Genomic DNA, 21,842 nt, shown 5'->3' on the forward strand with positions numbered 1-21,842 from the left:
ATGGTGCTTCTTTCATAATGAATCTAAATACTGCATGAGCTGAACTTCACATTTATAAATATTTTAAACAGATGAAGCTTTCCAATATAACATCTTACTTTCACTACTTGGTCTTTTTGGTAAGTTGAAACCAAACATTTCATGGATTATAAAAGAAATCAAGTACAGCCTACTTACGTAGATGATACTATGAAAATATTCATAAGTGAAAACAGAATTAATATTGGACTATAAAAAGAAACTAAACAGTATTTATATGTTTTAACAATACTTTAACTGAGCTTAGAAGCAGCTGAGCATTGCCAAAACAGCTTCAGTAAGTTGCAGTCAGTCCAAACATCTAACAATGGCACAGCTTCCAAAGCTATATATGATAAATACAAATAATGAAAGATGAACAGATAACTCACCACAAAACAGATGCAGAGAAAGGAACAGATTTTATAATGTGATAGTAAATATTGGCTGTATTAGAGAAACAGAATGCTGACAATTGTTCTACATTAGCCCCATCTCCCTCAAATTTCTTAACTGCCATTACCTGGAACTTGGTCTTCACCATCACCGCTGGTGATCTAGGAGATAGCACTCCTACAGTGTAAATTATGCAATTTGTATTACAATATGGGAATGAAAGGTACTCACACAAAGCAGTGCAGAATATGTGAATTTTAGTGTCAGGATAATGCTACTAAAGTTATGTATTACAAAAATAATAACAATGACAATGGACAGGCTTAAAGGCACAATTACAAGTACATGACTTCAACATGATCCTAGCACTTTACAATGGAATTTATCCACCAAACAACAAAAGTCCTAATTAGCTCAATCGTAGTTTTAACTTTGACACTGCTCCATTGCTTCCGACTGACACCTTTAACACATGAAAGGAAAACACCACCTGTAGCCTACCCACTCACAGTCCATTTTCAATTCACACAATCTATACATAAAAAGACACCAAATCTGAGCATCTTGCAAATTCCTATCAGGAAAGCAGATTTTTGCAAGGGCCTAAACTGAATAGCCTGCTCCCATCCTCTCCCCCCCACACCCTGTTGTGTTTGCAAGGCACTTAGTATCAGATGCTCTAGAGTGTGATCATGCCTCTTATGAAAAATAATAATTAATAATGATAATAATACCAGCACACCCCACTGAACTGGCTGCAGATCTGGCTTCGTGACCGCGACAGGGAAACTTGCAGGCCATGCACGCAGCATCACGTAGCTGGCCCACACTGCCCAGTTCTTGCAAGAAGGAATCCCCAGGGAATAGTGGGGAGTGGGCATTAGGCCACAGACTAAATTATCATCTCATTCAACATTTTTTCCTTTCTCATTCTACCTCTGTTCCGTCTTGAGATTTATGGTGCAATCACTGCAAGGGGCACGGGTAGGTGGAAGAGACCAAGCTAGTTACTGATGAGGTTGGAAACAAAACAGGAAGACATTATCAGCCTGCAGATCGGCTTCCCACTTTGATCACAGCTGCACACTCCACCGGCTTAGAAAGGCAATGACTACACAAGCTCATCCTTCCCCTAGTCAAAACAGAAGAAGAGTCAGCCGAGATGTGCTGAGTGAAAAGACATGACACAGATCCCTGACCCTTCTGTAGGCAGATAGGAACTGCCTCCCAACAACTTTGGAAAATCAAAGCAGTAGCCTGAGGGAGAAAAAAAATGGCTTTCTTCTTTGCCTCCTCTACCCACAGCAAGGTGCATTCAGACACAGCCTGAAGGAATATGAGCTATAGAAAAGTGATGGAATAAATAGAAAAAACACAACAGAGGAAAGGAGAGGAAAAACATCAAAGGAAACTGCAGCTAGCAGCTGTGAGGAGATATTAAATCCCTTGTTTAAAAATCCATGTTTTACAGGGCTTGCTAAAACATATATAAAGGGGAATTTCTGCTATTACATCCACCTGTCTATCACCTTTTTCAGCCTTCAGGGCAAACAGTGTTTTGCTTTAGGACTCATAAGTCAGTATATTACATTACTTGGGTATTGTTATTTACAAAGTGCTCTAGGTGCACCTACTGCTTTACAGACACTTGAAGTGACAGCTCAGGCCTTAAATAAGATGCAACATTTAATGAGAGGCATGGCAGCTCAAGATGACAGTAAACAAAAAGAAACTGTATTAAAAACATGCATCAAAACAGTGAAAGAGGAGACATATATAATGTGCTTGCAAATTATTAGTTACTATTTTTAAATCAAAGAACTGTGATCTAAGGATTAAAAGCAGTTGACCTGGGATGAAAATAAATAAATCTGGGTTCTCTACCAAATTCAGGCACCAACAGTCAATGTACTCTTTGATAAACTGGTAAACCCTTATCCAAGTTTTAAGGAAAATAATAGCATTTCCTCTTGTAAGACTAGAAAAGGCTGTTTTAGTAGCATAATAAATTGCACAGAATCTCAAATACTTTCTGCACTTAGACCCATAGCTAATGCTTGAACCACAAGGTATTGTTTTGAGTTATGCTATCTTGATGGAAACAAGACAGTACAGAATTACCCAACAACCTAGGGAGAATGAGCCAACTCATAATTACTCTTCACTAGAAAAATGTGAAAACTTATTGCTGTCTGAATTTTTCCTGTTTCCTGTTCCACTAGATGGATTTTATTTTTAATCCTTTTTTGTTATACTACACGATGGCTAAAAACTGAAATCTCTGTCCCATCATACTTGCAGAAAAGTCCAAATCAACCTTTAGCTTTGTTACCAACAAACTGAGTTTATTCAGTCTCCTGCCGTAACATATGTCGTTCAGACATGTACATTCATGGAATCTTTCTTCCCCTAATTCTCTCCATTTTTCAACATCTTTTTGAATAGACACTAGAATTAGTCTGTGTTTTCGCACAGTCTCACAAATGATGCATTCTAAGGTCATGCCAATTCCTTCTCCTAAATGATACTACTCTGCTGCTTCAGCTGAAGATTGTACTCACACTCTTACCTCCTCAGAGATAAATAGGTGCTCAGGTTTAAACTGTTCTCAAGCATGACCCAACCTATTTTTCTGGAGCTGCTACCCTCAAATGGCTTATATTCTCCAATCCATAACTACAATTACAACCTTTTACTGTGAATGTGTCATCTTATACTTGATGGTATCAAAATGCACGTTGTTCAAATAAGCACATACTGCCAATCTGGGTCGGTGTGTGCAATTAATTTTCTACCTTTAAATAAATAACATTTAATGTCACCAAAAACTTTTATCTAAAAAGACATATACTGTATTTTCTTACAGATTTTTTAAAGATACTGGACAGTACTCAGACAAAAACTCTGAAAACGATGGATGGTCTTAACTTTATAAAGCAACAAAAACCTACCTGTGTTCTCCCAGTTGTTTTGGGGTTTTTTTTCCCATTTTCCAGTATTTCCTAGAACACTGACACATTAGTAACACCTACTGTTGGTGGTATGTAAACTGAAATATGCATAAAATGAACCTCAAAGAGCCTGCAAAGAGACCATTGGAAGTGGCCGCTCCCATTATTGGTAAAAGCTCAAAAACCAGCTGGGACATCTGAAAGTTAACACACCACTACAGGCCACCAAAGAAGTAAATGAAAAGCAAACCTAATGCAGCATGATTACTCAACGCAGTAAGCAAATGTAGTGCTGCATGCTGAACTAGCTGCCAGCAGTGGTAATGCCAGCTTGTAAAGCCTCCTAAGAAGGAATTACAATAATTGGGGATTGTAGTCATGAGCTACTATAGCAAGTCATCACAGGACAATAAGGGTGAAGCCTGTGTGACCAGATAAAACACAGCTTTCTTACTGTGTTCATGGAAAAGGTGTGATCACAAGCAGCACCAAAGATTTTTTCGTTTATCCCTTGTACCTGTACGGCTCTTATTAAGCTGAAATAGCAAAGGAAAGAATAGCCTTCAAACTCCCAAATCCAACAAGTTGTTTTGTTTTGCAGGGGGCGGAGGGCAGGGAATTAAATGGCTTCAGTGTATCCAAAATGACAATACCATTAAAGAATTACAGTGAAAAATAAAATCCTCTAACTACAAAACAGATCAAAATAAGGGATTTTGCAACGGTGGCAATAGGGTTGTTACACTATCTGATAAATAACATAACTGGCTACATCAGAACATATGCTAAAAGCATATGCTAATGGCAAGGCTGCTTTCAAAGCAGCAAGCAACGTGAAAGCAATTTGGCTTTTCTCTGCACCACCTACTTTGAATACTGGAGTTTTTAATCAAACCTGAAATTACCTCAGCCTTCACTAAGCTAAGGTTAACATGGGCAGCAATGAAGGTAAAGTAAAACCTAAAGTACAGCCAAAGCAGAGTACAGTTGACCATGGAACTGTAATGCACATAAAATACAATACTATGAGGTGTATTCTTCCTAAGTTTTTAACTGTTTGAAGCGCTTTAAACATGCTGTACGAATCAGTTTAATCCCACAGAGCCAAGAAGCAGGATTTTCATCCAGAATATATCACTGCTTATGCCTTTGTTCTTCTGAATCATGGCTGCTGAATCCAAGAGGTTAACAGCTGAAAATTAGCATATTCCTCTAACATTTGAGAATGCTTTAAAGCACCGATTAATTTTTCTTATCTGCTAATACATTCCCTCCTCCCCTTATTACAGATCGAAAATTGAATAAACTAACATGTTAGTAGTACACCACTTGAAAATCTTTTAGGATAGTTTTGTTCCTGAATCCTCCTGTCTGAACTTAGTATTTTCATACTAGAGGTGCAAAGTCAACAAGATTTATTCTATTCACCCCTCATTTAGCAGTACAGTCCCGAGTTTCAGATGTTACAGTTGAGTCATTCCTAGGAACATGGCAATGCCACAAAGAGTGAATAGGACTTCATGAATATCAACCCCACAAGCAGCAAAAAAGCAAAGACCAAAAGATTTTTAAAAGCCTGGTTTTCCCCTATTCAAGTATTTTGAGCTTTACAAAACCCTAAACCACTAAAGAAAACAAAAATGCCAAGAAGAAACAGCTGCAAAAATGGCACAATCAAAATAGTTTCTACATACTTCAAAACACTTTTCAAAGTTTTCCAGATCTTAACAAATAATAACTGGGTCAAATTTCCTAAGTTTGCAGATAGATGACCAGTTTCACAAATGATTTTAACATACAATTGGAATAAATGTTAAAATTCTATTTACATTCATCTAAAGATCATAATATTTGACTACAGAAGCTTAAAGATGTTATATGTTACAAAACATTTTCCCAAATCTAGCAAAAGCTTCAGGTAATTCTTTCATGAAGGCTGTAACACATGACCTGTTTTCAAATGCTTTTTGCCCTACATGCAAGCACAGCATAGGATATGGGTGAGCTGGTATGTGTAACAAGATACAAGGAACATACATAAGATGCTCTATAGAGGAGAGAACTTAATGTAAATTAATAACAGATCTATACAGCTACGCAAATACTCATATGAGCCGAAGAGAAGCTTTTGAAGATTCAGTGTAGTACAGTGTGTTCAAATGGGCACAACAGGAAGCAAACTATCAGCACTACCCTGATGTATGCTTTGAAAAGCAGTCTTACACATTCAAACCTGGTCTGTTTTGCAAATATAGAGATGATAACTTGTAAAATAAATTTTTGAAGTCAGTTAAAGCCATGAAAAAGGTCAGAAAGAACATAAAGAAATCTTCCCTCTACCAAACTTTAACCAATGCAACAGATTGAAACTACGATGCTGAAGGTTGAGTTCCTTACTCCCTTGTGCACTCTACAATCCAATGTGACACAGGCAGTAAAAAGCCTAAGTCTCGCAGATCTTTTTTTTCTAGGAGACCTGGGCTCCTTAATGCCTTTGCAACATCAGGCCTTAACACTTCAGGCCCACATCACACTATATTGATTAAAACAGTAATTCAGAAAACCTAGGGAAAAGTTAAGGGGGGTTGAACAATCACAGTCAATCTCATCACCTCAATGACATGCTGTGAATGTAATTAATCCTACATTTATTTAGAGAACTTCACACCCTGCACATAAAGCAGCAGCTCCCTGCTGGCTTCAGACTAGGTAATTATGTTGTAACAAGGACTAGGTTTTGACTATAACAAAGAGATGAAAAGGAAAACAGACCTATGAAGCTAGCCTATCTTTTAGGGTATGTCTCACCTGCAAATCAGGAGAATCAAATGTAACATGCTTAGGAATATCTGACTTAGCTTTAATTTAGTTAGTTCCAATAAAAATAGCCGCTTCTACAGAGACTGTATAAATGCCACCAGGAATCCTGTTTTTTACTTTAAAGCAAATAGCCCATGCTTGAACTGGCATTTTACACCTACAGTCACCAAAATTAGCAAGATCACATTTGTCTTAGGTTGCAGAGCACATATACACAAAGGTGCGACTACAGAGCATGCATACATTAAAGTGGCCTATATACTGGTATAACAAATCAAATTGCATATACAGTTCCACAGGACACACTGAGGCAATTTAACAGCTCATCTCTCTCAACATACAGATGTCTTTTACTGCGAGAGTTGAAGCTACTATAATACACAACAAAAATAATGATTTTATCATTTTTTGCAGTAGAACAGATCATGAATGAAAGGTGAGATGGTAAGGTAAAAAGTAGAAAAATAGTGGTAATGAAAAATATAATACAAATTACATGGGATCAAACACCTTATTCTCCTGCATTCCTCACACCCATAAAACTTTGAGAAGTATACAACTGTACAACTTGTGCGTAAGTAGAGTATACTAACCTGTGGAAAACTGCCACGAACACTAACACCTTCACTTCCAACTCAGGAACACAGAAAATATACATTTACTGATACTGAAGTGGTACATGTTTAAAACTAAACATGTATTTAAATGTTAGGTAGACAATCGTTCTCTCATGCAGGGATGCAGAACAGTATGCACTTAACTGCCTGCCTGGACAAGGACTCATAGGAAGTTGTTCAGCCCTCCACCTAGCCACCCATGTTATGGCCAGCAGGCATCATGTGGCCAAGCTACCAGAAGGCACATATGTACAACAGTGGACAACAAAAAGTGATGTGAATAGAGACTGGCACAAAGGGGACTACAAAACACTAGAGAAAGACATCAGGCTACACGAAGGAACCTCAGCACAGCAAGAGTCAGTGGGTAAACTAGTCTGACTTCTATAAAGGACACAACTCCTATGGGGTCACAGACACCTAACTCCCCCCTGGCAGAAGGGAAAAAGCTCTCCTGCAACAAACCCACACCTAGATTCCCCTGGTCATGGCAGCCGATATTGCAGCTATCAGACAACCAGTGGTTTCCCCAAAGCTCCTTCTCCCCTCTGTCATCTCCTTCTGCTCAAAGTAAGGTGTGAAAGATGGAGAAAAGCTCATACTTATAATACAAATTCAGTTATAACTTCACCTTGGAGAGGCTGCCATATGTATCATAGTGGTTTGTAAAAGCTCTGACCTAAAGAGAAAAAAGCATGCAAACCAGACAAATTAAATTTAATTTTATTATGGAAATGAAAGTAATAACAGAAGTGACAGCAGGGTGGATGATAAGCTCACTTAGCAGGGGGATCAAATGAAGTGATGACATGTCATTATGACCTCAGGGGTTAAAGATGCAATTTTCCATCTGGCTTTTCAACATAAATGTTGACACCACCTGCCCAGATTTACTACAAGCTGCCTCCATAGGTCTTTGCCTAGCTTTTGTTACCCAGGTTAACATTTACTTTTCCCTCTTTTCTGCTAACTTTTGCTGAGCAACACACTCCCCTTCTTCAAAACCTAATGAACAGTTAAAAGGATTTTACATGCCACTTTATACAATAGATTAAATTATTAATAATAACTTCACAAGCAGCTCAAAGAGAAATACTAGAAACATAGAAAGCAGGTAAAACTAGCTATAAGTTGTAAACAGGAAGATGAAATTTTAGCTACACTTGCTAGGATCTTGCATTGTCTGAGACTTCTAGGAATCTACTGGGAAAAAAATAAAAATCATTAGAATTAAAAAACTAGCTTGTACTCACCATACCCAATTGACTATTAGCCACCTGCACGTGTTTTATTCAGCAGCTTAATCATTTCCAATTCCAGATACATTGTGCTTAAAATAAATCATGTTTTGCCAGCCCAGCGGCACATTCACTTATTCATCTAATTTAGCCACAGCCAAACTATCATCTCAAAACAAATCTGTAATCATCTATTGACACACTGTTGGCCATAAGGTTTTTGTTTCCACATTGAATATTTAAAAGCTAGTACCTACCAATGGCGTTCCTCTCCTGGAGGCTTAATCTGGAATGGGGCTGTATGCTTACTACCATTTGATATATCCGTTACATTTTTGCCTAAGCCAAACTTTTTTTTCTAAACCTACAGCTCCCAGACTTTTCTCTGCCAGTACAGGTGAGCTAAAAGACTTGCTTCCAGCTGTTTTTAAAGTGCCCAGATCCTTCGCTAAAAAGAACCTACAGTCTGTTTTAACTGTTTAAACGAAGAGGCCTCAGCCTCCACTAGGACCTGGTTACATAAGAGGGAAAGAGAGGAAGAAAAGAATAACCCTCCACGGATTTTGAGCGCACCCTGGGACTACAGCTATGAAAAGACAAGAGAACATGGAGACAAAGAAAGTTAATGAACTTGCATGGAGCAAATAGCTAAGAAACAAAACAGAGAAAATATCCAGACTGATCAGACATGCAAATAACTTCACTGAAAGACCACCACAAAAATACCTATAAATACCTTCCCCTCCCAAAACTCTTTCACCACAAAGGCAATTACCAGAGGGACGTCTTAACCTTCCTCTCTCTGGAATGGAAGATGTACCACCCTCCTCTCCAGATGCCTTACCTTGGGGAGCTGGGAACCCTTGTCCTTAACAGACAAGTCACCACCCATTTCTATACCTGTTAATGTATTTTCTGAATGACAAGTGAACTTTGTTGTTCCCTTCAACAGAAGGGAAAAAACAAAGTGTTCCTGTTCACTTCCCACATGCTTAACTTCAAGCACATGCTTCGCTGCTAAACTGAACAGGAATGACTTAAGCATATGCTTAAATGCTTTCCTGATTCCGACTCTAAAAATAAGAACAGTTTCTGTAGTTCCTCTTTCTCCTGTTCTCCTAATGACAGACAACTATTGTGCCATGTCATTATGACAATAAGATAGCTTAATTGCCCTCTTTCCAGAAGCTGTCAGTTCTGCTTAACTGGTACATAATGTATGTGTCTGGGAGTAAATGTGTTAATATATCAGTCACTTATATGTACCATACATTTTTCCCTGCTGTATTTAAAGAAGGCCTTGGGTTTTATGACTGACTTGCTAGACATTATATTCATTGATATGGGCAGCAGTGGTATTACTGTCTTATGACTCATTTCTTCGTGAAAGATGCATGAAATAACTTTCTCCTCCTTCATTTACTGCACTTTTTCAACTCAACTTGAACCTGAACATGAATTTCCCCATACTTGTATTTAAGGTGTGGCTCAAACAGGCCTCCTCAAAAATGACAATGTAAAATGAACTGGCTGTTCCTGTAACTAATCAGGATTGATGAATCAAAATGTTCAGAAACACCTGTAGTTGTTTTAGAATATTTTGTGCATTGTACCTATAAGAACATAGTCACTGAAAGCATACAAAGAATAAGGTTCAACAATACCTACAACATGTAATAAGCAGCTATGAACTAAAGGCCTTTAATTGTCTAAGAAGTATCTAAGAAGTACTGGTAAGGTCGCACCTAAATATACAGCCTATGCAAGCTGGCTCACTTCTCTTTCATATTCCCCTTTCTGAGCACGATTATTACCAGGTTCCCTCTATATCCATTCACTGCTTCTTATGTCTTGTGCACTTAAGTTTTTTTTTTCCTCCCACAGTCTCTTGTTAAATTGTAAACTGGAATGCAAAGACTTTTTATGAGTTTCACTGTTTTATGAGTCTATATGTTGCTATATTAAAAAATATGACAATGGCAATTTTTGTGTTTATATTAGTAATGCCTTCCTTTTCAGAGAAATACGACTTGCAACTCATACATGTGCTTTTGTGGGCCTTCAAAGAAGGCTGTGAAGACATAAAAAGGGAGGAAGAAAAAACAAAAGCTGTGTGAAAAATAGAATAAACCCGACAACAATATAAAGCTTAGTAAGATTAGAACATGCAGCTTGCTTTGTTCATTTAATGCATTTCTCACTGTTTCCCCACCAATACTTTTGTTTTCAAACCATTAAAGCATGCTGATACTTCTAACCAGTCTGGTTACAAAGTTCCCAAGGCTCTGGAAATAAGTAAAGCCAGGCTGATTCCATTGAAAGAACACAGGTGAGACACAGAAGTGCTGAAGCGTAGGAACTTTGTCTGGAACTGGCAGAGTCAGTTTCCACTCAAGTGAAGTGGAAGCCAAAGCACATTGCCAGGGAGACTGAGCTGGCAAGCGACTACAGGGGCAAGAGTACACAGCGCACAGAGATTTGTGACACTTATTCTGGTGTTAATAATCAGTTGGTACAACTGCTACAGTCCATAAGTCATCTGTTTCATACAGATGTAAATAGTTTGCATGTGAATCTGACCAGAATTGGAAATTGTCAATTCTATTGGAAGTTATAAAATCAATTCTGAACTAGGAGTTGTTTCCAACCTTTTTCCTAATGTTACGTAAGTGCTATATAAACATTTTTCTTCCTGAGAAAGATTGCAATAGAATGAAAATTCCCCAGAAGCTGTTTTTTCCTCCAAAACCATTAATATATTAATGAAAATTCACATTTTTATTTAAAATGCAATTCCTCTGTCCCTTCTCCAATGACATCACTAAATAAAAAAATGCACTGAATGTCTTTGCTTATGTAGTAAGAATAGCTGAATAGCCAAGGTTACTAAATGACAAAGACTGATCACATTTCCATTTATAGGAGATAGCATTTCTTTTGATTTTACTGACACTTGTTCATAGATGAAGTATGATAAAAACATTTCCCACATCAATAACTAAAGAACTTACTTGATTTTTTGAATCCAGATGCAATAGTCTGTAATGAAGACATCATTAAGGATGTAGGCAGGGTCACTCTCCATAAAAATCTTGTGAATGTCCAGCAGACACTTCAAAACTGCAGCTTTTCCTGGAAACAGATTTTTATTTTTGTAATTCACTAGAAATCATAATAGATAGTCTTTACCATCTTCTCACCTTTGAGGCTTTAATAACCATGCTATCTACAACTATCTTGTAACGTGAAGTTGATTCACAGTCTCAGAACAGCAGTAATATGACTATGCCCTTTAGTATCCACATCTATGTGGATGTGGAGCCTCTGAATTCAGTAGGAATCTCTGCAAGACTAAAGCCTCAAGGCATAGTCATGCGTGTAATTCTCTACAGCTGAAGAAGCCCCCTCCCCCAGGTTTTCCACTTGTCTGAGCTGTGCCAGCCCAGACTTTAGCACAGTCATACAGTGCACCATACTGAAAAAAACAAAAGAAAAAAAGGGCAAGCTGAAAAGTAACTCGCAAATAACAAAAAGTTATGCCCCATCATTTATCTGAAGAAAGGGAAAACCTATTTTCCTGTATACCTGCACAAATACCTGTGTTGGAAAATAGTAAGGTTGGGAACATACAGCCCACAGCAGGATTAAGCACACAGGAACCACAGCCATTGTGTAAGCCAATTGTAAGCGATGCCGTGGCCTAACATCTAACCATTGCCTTAAATTAAGCAGAAATTTTCCTACTTCTGCTAGTTACAGAATAATTTGGCAAATTGAGACCCCAGAAAGAAAACCTCACTTCAGGCTCAAGAAGGTGCCATTTGACATACAGTTGATAAATGCAGTTAAAGATTAAAAACTCGAATGTTTTCTCATTCCACAACCAGAAATCTTTTTGTAGTCGGTTTAATTTTCTTCATATGCAACCACTGTTTATGAAGAAAAGAACTGATTAATTTAACCTCCAATTAGCTGGAATCTCCTCCCTTGGTTTTCTGGTGAAAGTTGCTAAAGGGTTAAGTGCTGGAGCACTAAAAAAAAATAAAAATAATTATTTTCACTGTTTAATGGGGGGGAAAAAAAACCCCATTCAAATGAAAACAGCCACTACTGCAAATGGAATCTAATAACCCTCTCCCAAGAGGCTGGTTCCTCCTAGGCTATGAAACCTGAACATGGATGAAATTACATTTTACAGATTAAAAAAAAAAAAAAAAAAAAAAAAGATCAGAACTCCCCCTGCTGTTCAAGCACAAAATTTATTTGTTTGTTTTTAAGTAATTCCATGCTGAAAAAATATAGACAGAGAATGAAAGTTAAAGGATGTGGAAGATGGCAATAAGGAGAAAGAATGTGGAAAGTAAAAAGCCATGGCAAACAGAACTGAAAAACCCCACTGGTTTGGAAGAGACGAGCTGAAGAAAAGTCAGGAAAGAAAATATAAAATCCCAAATATAAGTGATGAACTTTTAGATTGTATCACCGTCAATGCTTGTTAAGCCAAGCTTGTCAAACTTAACTATTTTAACTAAAAAGAAGTGTGCTCTTTTAAAAAGAAATGATATGTGGAATTAAAATTTTGCTAATTTTTTAAGGTTCTACCTGTCAAGCTGCCAGCCCGCACCATTTACAATATCCACTACTGTTACTCATCTGCCAAGTAAGAATGTAAATTAGTGACTATAACACTAATTCTCAATAAAAAGTAGTCTTTCTTCATAAATTAAAGATTATAGTAGCTTAATGGTCCTCTAATCAGAGGGGTTGAAAATCTAGTCAGACTTAATAAAATAGGGAACCCTACATACAAGCAAACACATGGAGCACGGCAAACTACCAAAATTCTGCTTTCAGAATATGCATCTTATACATGCACCCTATAAACAAGAAGTCCTTACACAAAACTGCATTTAACTCCTTACCACAGCAATAAAAAATAAAAGCTGAAGAGAAAACACTATTTAAGCCTTAATGTAGGATATTCTGTAACACACAGATGATTCTTGGCCTATTTCTGTGAAATTCCACACCGTAGGTTCTGCCTTTGCATATCTGCTTCAGTCTTCAGTAGACATCTGGTCTTAACTTTCAGGCTGTGGTTATGTATTCAGTAGTATTACTACTTACACTGGCTTAAGTACTCTTTGTTGCACTCCTTTGCCACCTCCTTTTCCACAGCTCTTTGTGATGTGCCAGTGCAAGTATTTGTGCAACCATACAGTGAACTGGATCAGAGAACTGATGAAGCCAAAAGATGAACAGGCTAGGGGCTTTTTTGGCAGCTATGTCGGTCCAACTCACTGAAAGGTTGTCTGTCAAAGCAAACCTAAAATGTGCTAGTTTTAAAAATCTTACTTCTTTTATAGCCCTAGGATTGTAATTTTTTTAAATTCACTGTATACCGGAGTTAAGAAAACCATGGAATAGAAGATGAAGACATGCCGATGATAACCGATTTCATTTTCTTCACAGAGCTTAAAGAGGCAAGCACATTTAAGTTCAAGGGTGAAGAAGAAAAATTGTCTATTTAGAAAAAACATCAATAAATGTTTAAGAGCAGGCACAAGAAACTTTGATAATCATCTCAGGAAAATATGAATGGTTTATTTTTAAGTCAGTTTTTGCGTATCTTCTGTGTAAAGTTAGAGCTCTGCATTATACTTATCAATAAACACGCTGCTTTTTGTGTACAGATACTATTTCCTGATTATTCAAAACCAAAACTCATTATATTTAAAAGTACAAATAAAAGGATTCCAACTTCTGTAACAGAATAAAAAATATTTGATCTTCTAAGCTATTAAAATTTAAAATGTAGAACTTAAAAGTGTATGACTTAAGACAGACTCTGCTACCCTCTATTTTTTGATGTGAAGAGCTGTGTTAGAGATAAAGGAGGACAACCAGCAACTTGAAATCGTGATATACTGCAAGATGGGATACCAAATCTAAGTATTAACCCATTGTTTTTCTGAGACAAAGGTGGTTTTCTTTTCCTGCCATTAGAAATCATTACACTGCTGTTGGGGAGAGGATGAGCTTTAACTTCAGAGAAAAAGCAGCAAAGAGGCTGAGCAGACAAGGCAAAAATCATAGAAGTCAGAGCATATGTCTGCAGATCACTGGATTCTTCTGGAGTTCATTGCTATGACAGCTGGCAGATGACAGCCCACAACTTGAATTCTACAGTTTCAGAAATCCAGTCCTCTTTCCACAGGTTAGTTCAAAAAAGAATACAATTTGACCCTAGTTCTATATCTGCCATTTAATACAATAACCTACTAATTTCATGGCATCAGGAAATTCTACCAGCTTTCATATTGAGTATTTGGAAGCAAAGGAAATTAATAGTCCCATCATTCTATTTTACATTAAGTCATTTTTCCTGCAGACTTCTGTATGTTTTTCCACATTTTCAAGAAGGAGGAGCATTTATCTAAAGATAAACTGAACTTTGCTGTCTCATTAAAAAGAGTGAAGAACAGCATTCTTAAAAACAAGAACAGAACTCTTATGGCCTTTTAAATGAAAATGTCCTGGTAATAACTTACCCAGCTAGGCAACAGTACTATCTCTTTTTAATGGGTAATTATAGAATCCTTAATCTATTAGTGTTAACTTCTGTATGGAAAGAAGCAAAGCATATTTTATGTTGCAGAAAAGAGCACAAATGAGTTTCCTCTTCATTATTAACTCATAGACAGTAACTTCCAAATCAGTACTATGCAATGGTAACACAGTGTCAGCAAATACTGAGAGAACCAGCCCACACCACTTATTACAGATCTACTGAAAAGAAAAAGGGCTCCATATATTTACATAAAACCCACACCTGATAAACTTTTGTTAGTCAACTGTCAAATGCAGTATATACATTTTGTTGCAAATAGCACTGTAGCTGGATGTACCACTGCATTTCATACACTTTTTTAATCCTATCCAAAGAACAGATAAATACAGTAGATATCCTAGATAACTATGCTGAATTTTGAACAGTTTTGCTGAGGTATTTTAAGTAATATAGATCACTAAAACAGCATATGAAAAAATCTGCTGAGGACCTCAACATTAATCAGCTTCATGCATTTGCCTTACAATTAACACTTTGGTAGGAAGTCTTAATTCAAAATAAGAAGTGTTTCAACCACATGCAAGGATCCTTAATAGCTTAAAAATGCAGTATCCTGTACCTCGGAAGTGATCTACCATCATAGCACTAATATTTTTAAAGTCAAGTCACATAACTTGAGGCGTAACAATTCAGTCCCATCAGAATTCTTTACTATTTTTAAATAGTTTACTGTGCTTATTATTACTATTATCAAAACATTGTATTATACTATGTCCCAGCTTCTGTTACCAGCATCCTGAAAGAAACCCCGAGTCAGGATGAGGCCAACTCAAACTGATTCTTAAGTTAAACACCAGTCCTCTTGCATCTGCATGAAAAGGAACAGTTTTGTGGTACTACTTAATTGAATTCATCATCTGTTACTTGACAGTCATTTTTACCTATGTTCATCACGCATGTATTGCAATACAGTGCCAAACTGGTGAGGCATCATTTCCAGTCAACAATGAGGGTAACAGAGTATTTAATGCTGTAACTACTACGCTCTGCACATTGCGTAGTTCGCTAAGTATTTTGTAAAAACAGAAATTCCTCAAATGCATAACTCAACTTCCACTGAAGTTTGAAGGAGGAAACATTTTGACTGAACAAATGTGCCTTGGCAGTACAACCATTATCTACAAATCTATTTCTTTTAAGAATACATAGACACACTTCCCCCCCCCCCCCAACTTGTGATAATAGACAGGTAATACATCCATTTTGTATCTTCCCCAATTCTTTGGTAGTTGGCTACTTAAAAAAACTTAGAGCTTTTCACACTATACACACACCGTAATAGTAAGTACTAATTTGACGCACAAACCCCAGAACTTTCAGAACTTAACATTAATCACCATTACCTTCATCATTACACTGCTAACTTGCTAATGCCCCTCCCAACAGATTTATGCCCACATGAAGGAAGTAAGGTATTTGTGTCTGCTTCCCAGGCAGCCCCTGGAGATTATCATGGCTAACACTCAAGGTAGTGTCCTCTTCTCCACTATTAACAACTCCAGTTGAAGTGGACACACATTCTTTTTTCTTGAGGCTTGCACGTGCCTTTTCAGCATCTTGAAGATCCACGACCAGCTCTGCAGCCAGTCGGCCCATCCTGCACCGTTTCCCAGGCAACCAGCACGGCACAGACACACACAGAACGAAGCCAGACCTGCTGCACTTAACTTCTTCTACTGCTTCTAAACCATTCTAACCATCAACTAAAGAAAGGTGAATTTCTTTTAAAGCTTATGGCAGTAATTTTTATGCAAATCACTGAGGTCAGAAAAAGCAAGGCTAGCCTATCTCTTGTCCCAGTAGAGAATGAGTTAGCATACTCCCCCAGAGAAGACAGGGACTTGGCTGTTGGAGCAAGACCATCACGGGTGACACAAGGAGACAATGACGATGAGCACTACTGGGGCCACTGTGTTTTAAAAGCAGAGGGTAAGGAGGCAACAGCAGCTGCATGTCCAACATAGGAGGATGGAGTAGGAAACCTGACACACAGTTATTGTAGATGCCACCTCCCTTACCAAACTACTGAAAATGTTTCGTTGGATCATCGAATGTTCACTCCAATACCATTTTCCATCATAACGTCAAGAGAAAAGCAAAGAGCTTACCTCTCACATACTATCCTCTTAAGAAAAAAGTCTAAAAGGCTGGCAGCGCTGTATGATTTCAGTTTTGTTAACGGAATTTTATTTTCACACTTATGAACAGCAACATAAGCCAGTGGAGATAAGTAAAGAGGGACAGTGTGTATCTTCCCCCTAAAACTTCACTACCCGACTGTTATAATGTAAATGGTATTTTGAATCATCAATAGTTTTTGGCAGTAAGAGAGATTAATATTGCCATTTGTGGTTTGTTTTTTTTTAATCCTACAACTCACAAGCACTGAAAATAAACCACCAAAGTGCTGCTTCTCAGTGATTCTTCTGTCCAGACAAAAAAAAAAAAAAAAAATCATCTAACACTGAATGCCTTTTTTGAAAATAGTAACTCACAATAAACAGAAAAGTTGCAAGTAACTTTAACAACCCAAGATACAAACATGGTTGTGTACAACTGCACAACTGAAGCTGGAATAACCATAGGTTTGAAAGTTTGTACTATTACATGAAAGCTGTCTGGGATAAAGAGGGAATATATAAAAAGAATGTTGCTGCTGAAAGAATAATTTGCAGTCATTAAGATGACGACAGCTCCACTCCTGAATGTGAAACGAAACAAAACAAAGCTACAGATGTGTAGTCAGTTTTTTATTCTTCAGTTTTAAATGTTGGGGTTTTTTAAAATTTTATTTATTTATTTTTCAACAGAATAGCTTTCATGGTATTCACTGCTTGGTTTTTATGAACAGCTCTACTTGGCTGTTATTTAGAACTATCTTATTTTCCTAATAACAAGCAGAGAACTAAGATAACATACGCAAGTCAGAGATTTTGGCCTCTGCTCTTAAGAGAGAAAAGTTACACGGGACGTACTAAATGAACAATGATTCAAAACAAGTTTTGATGCTGATACAAATTCAGGATTTCTGTTCTTCCCAGACTACCACTGAACTTAGCACAGAATCATCTCAACCATTTTGCCTCAATCCCACAAAGAACTGTAACACTGAATATGAACCACAGAACTACCCCTTGCCCTCAAATATGTGATTCTGAATGACAATCTAAACTGGCACACACAATGGAACAGCTTAGGAATTAAGATAGCTAGATGTCAAATATAGTTATTTTGAACAGGAAAAAAGAAAATAGTTAATGGACTGGCTCAGTTTAACGAACAAACAAAACAAAACCCCAGAATATCTAATTCCAGAAAAACTAACTGGCAAGGAAAGCAGGAATTCAACATTAGGGTAAGCTTCCTTTCTGTCAAAATCCTAACATCACTGACAAGGGTTAATTAAAACAACAGTTCTTCCAAACAGTAAATCACACAGGGAAGCTGCCCAGATTTGCAACTGCAAAACCATGATGAGCAGAACTTAATCAAACAGAACAGTTGGAACAACTGAAGATGATGATGCTTTAAAAAATTCCTTTAGACAGAGACAAATCATGGAAGTTATGAGAAATCCTTCCAATCTTTTTTAATAGGGCTTCAGTCAGGTAATTAAAGAACACAAAGAACAACAAGACTGCTGCTATACTTGTAACAATGAAGTGACCCTGCTTTGAAATAAAAACTTAGACACCTTTAGAATAGGGTCTAAAAAAAATGACAGTATCTAACCTACTGGAACAAAATCTTCATTAAAATGTCCTTTTCCAAAAGAAAAAAATCTCTTTACAGACAAATACAGTATAAAGAAAAATACTTTGAAACCTTTTCCCTAAAGCTTTGCGAATCATGGTTGGACTATCCTGATTTACCAAGATACAGGATCTGATCAAAGATTTTTCTAAGGATGAGACATTCATAACATTTCTTCTGTGCGGATCTTCTGGCGTGAAAAACACAGCTGAATTTACACCACAACTGCATGTATTACCTGCTGGCTAATAAATGAGTTGCTTCAGGGGCTTTTTCCTGTTAAGAACACTAATTTTGTTCTCCTCTCTCCCCAGCCCCATTTTCACAAAGCTGCAAGGTGTCCAGAAATGTTGATATCTATCAAGTTTGGGTGAAACTGGCCAAAGGATTCAAAAGTTATTAAAAAAACCAGACATACAAACAACGTGGCTATATCGGCATCACTTGCCAATCCCTGAAAAACTTACCTAGTTGCAGTATCATGACTGTATCACTGAATGCACGTGTCACTAATCCAAAATGTCTGTATAAGGGATAGCATAGCACTCTTCTTCCAAAAGATACCAGGACGTCATGAATGCTAGCGAAACTCTGTGTATATCAGTGAAAAATCTGAATTAGTCTGTGTGCTTTTCGATACAAAGAATTAGGTTTTCATTTGTTTTCCTTTAAGGAAAAAAGTCACAGCAGAATAGAAAAAAGCACACTTTTATACATCATGCATCTAAAAATCTGTATTTTAATAGACATGGAAATCAACACATTAAATAGAAACAAGGCGCTGCACAATTAGTTTGCATGGCAGGATAACAGGAGTCCTATACCTTTTGATGGTTTTGAATTAAGAAAAAAGAATGTAGAGAACATTAGAATAAAACATCTAACTCAAGACTTTGCCTTCTTTAGATTAAAGCAATAAATTACATCTGTCCCACATTATTATATCTATTAAGGGGAAGCTATAAAAAGCCTTTTAAGAATAAAGAAAAATTAAAACCACATGATATTAACAAAATACATGTGTACACGTAAGATCTTTAAAAATGATACATGACTCTGCCTTTCATGAAAATTATAGATATTCAAGACAGGGATAAATATATCTGCCTAAGGAAGGCAGTTCATTGTCCTCCTTTACGAGTGAGGAAGACCTCCAATTTACACAGGCCAGAGGCATTAATGAGTTATTAAAGACTTTCCTAAGACAGTGATTTCCTTTCCAGCTTTCACTTTTCAAGACAAAATATTCCATTTATGAATTAAAATAAAAATACCTATTTCATCTTGAACTCTCAATTTATTAAAATTAATAAAAATGCTTTGCTGACAGCCAGCACTTTTTTGCATTATATGACTACCTCAACTCATTTTTCATTTTAATGGATCGCTGGTGAGCATTTAAATCATTTATGTTTTGTTATTTAATATTTAGAGTCTAAGGTGTGCACGTCATGCATAGCAAAATGGCAGTCAGTTCAAACAAACCACAGCTGAGGCAATTTTGTTTACAGATTGATGAAAACACCCGCCTCTACATGGTTTGTATAACAGATATAGTTATTAACAGCTTGGTGCCAGGAGACTGAATTTTCTGGGTGTGAAATATACTGTTGGCACAGGCTGCGCCAAGAACTGCTATATTATAGGATAACCACATGCAGAAAACTCCTTCCCTATGTTAGGATATGGATCTGAAAAAAAATTGGAGAGTTAAGGCAATCACTGCATTTTAACTGCACTCCTTTGTGACTTGCTACTGCAGAACATTCAACTGGAAACAAATTAAAAATAACTGATCTAGAAAACCAGTTGTCATTGAACAAGTTTATATATAACATTTGCCACTACTAGAAACGTTTGAAGGACTGAACCCCAGAATCCTGTCAAATTTCATTTTTGATCCTGCAAACTGCGACTTGGCTCAGTAATTTCAGGAATGAGGATGGGACAGTTCTTTCTAGCTTGCTGCCATCATAAGAAATTATGGATTACAGGCCAGGTTAAGTCCCTTCCACTTCCAGCTCTGTAACAACTTAATTACACAGGCTTGCATGCCTTCAGTAAACAATCTGAAAGTACAGAGAATAGAATTCGGTTTGTTTCCTGTAGTCTATGTTGGTTTCAAAGGGCTAGCAGCAACTAAACAAACAGGGATGTGGCAATAACACTGAAAAGAAGGGACAGGTAAAGCCACATATGTCCACTAACTAACTCTGCAAGAAACCCGAAACAAAAGTATTCAGCGCATGTCTGAAAGATCACACAATCATTAAAGCCTTAATGAGACAACAGTTCTACAACTATAGAACTGAGGTCTTTTTGCTACAAGAATATGGAATTCAGCTTCTCCATGATAGGTGGAAAAAAAACCCCAAACCACCACCTTTTGATTGAATTCTAAGAGCTTTTCCTATCATTGGGTTTGCATTTACTTCTGGGCTTCCCAGTTCCACTCTCCGATGTACTCTGAAGCCACACAGCAGAATGGGGGAGAAGCCAGAAGCCACCTGATTTGCAGCCAAGAAAAAGAGCAAGCTAGAAGTGCAGAGTGATGAACTAGGAAGGCTGAAGAAAGGCTCAGCAGTCAAAACCCCCAGAAGTAAACAATAAGCTGCTTTATTAAGGCCTGCCATCTTCAAAAGTTATTAAAGCATATATCTGAGGTAGGGCTTAAAGGACAGACACAAGAACACTAAGAAATTACATTCCCTGCTTTTTATGCCCTTTCTATTTTAACTTGCGTTAGCCAGTTAAAACGGGAAGATATCTATAACTTCTGATCAAGGAGCTGGAAGGCGATGTTTTCTTGCCCTAAGCATGGAGTTTCACACACATACTGTGGACATATGTGAGGAATAATTACAGTTACTTCCTAAATAAAGGTCAGGACTCGTGAATCAAGCCCAGGAGCTACGGACAGCATGTAGACGAGCAGCTTTTTCATAGTGCCTATCCTCAGCTTTTCCAGAACGGGCCAGAAGGCGGCCCAGCACCCAGACAGACAAGAGGTCATACTCCAGCCTCTGGAGGTTACTAGTAGCTGGGAGCCCAGAAGTCACAATCAATTTTTTGTAACATTTCTTAAAAAGACAACATACACTTAAATTCATCTTTAATACTGCAAGAGTAAGCTTTCCACAAAAGCAACATCCAACACCAAAAACAAATAATAAAGCAAACACATAATGCAAAACTTAAGTTTTTAACTTACCTCCAGCCAGCACAATGTTGCACTCAATTTCCTGATGTTCCAAGACGATTCAACCTGATTTTAAGAGGAGACTGTAAAACAAGTATTATCTAATTCAACATTCAAGACTGCTGGCAAACTATTTAAGATAACATTCTGGCAGCAATTTAAGAACCTTTGTGAATATGAAGCAGTAATTATATTATGGGCATTGAAATGGCCACAGGA

The 21,842-nt window shown here is 37.3% G+C and overlaps 1 protein-coding gene across 3 annotated transcripts in view; it reads right to left on the reverse strand.

Annotated features, from left to right (window-relative positions):
* Window positions 1–21,842, reverse strand: part of SHQ1 (SHQ1, H/ACA ribonucleoprotein assembly factor) — a 55,234-nt gene that overhangs the window by 11,564 nt on the left and 21,828 nt on the right. For all 3 annotated transcript variants that reach the window (XM_052778262.1, XM_052778263.1, XM_052778264.1), the window contains exons 9-11: window positions 21,636–21,689; window positions 18,892–19,015; window positions 11,052–11,172 (exon numbers count right to left, since the gene is read on the reverse strand). In XM_052778262.1, coding sequence (XP_052634222.1) covers window positions 11,052–11,172; window positions 18,892–19,015; window positions 21,636–21,689 — 299 coding nt within the window. The remainder of the gene's footprint in view (window positions 1–11,051; window positions 11,173–18,891; window positions 19,016–21,635; window positions 21,690–21,842) is intronic.

This window comes from Harpia harpyja, chromosome Z, assembly GCF_026419915.1.
Source record: "Harpia harpyja isolate bHarHar1 chromosome Z, bHarHar1 primary haplotype, whole genome shotgun sequence".
NCBI classification, from domain to species: domain Eukaryota; kingdom Metazoa; phylum Chordata; class Aves; order Accipitriformes; family Accipitridae; genus Harpia; species Harpia harpyja.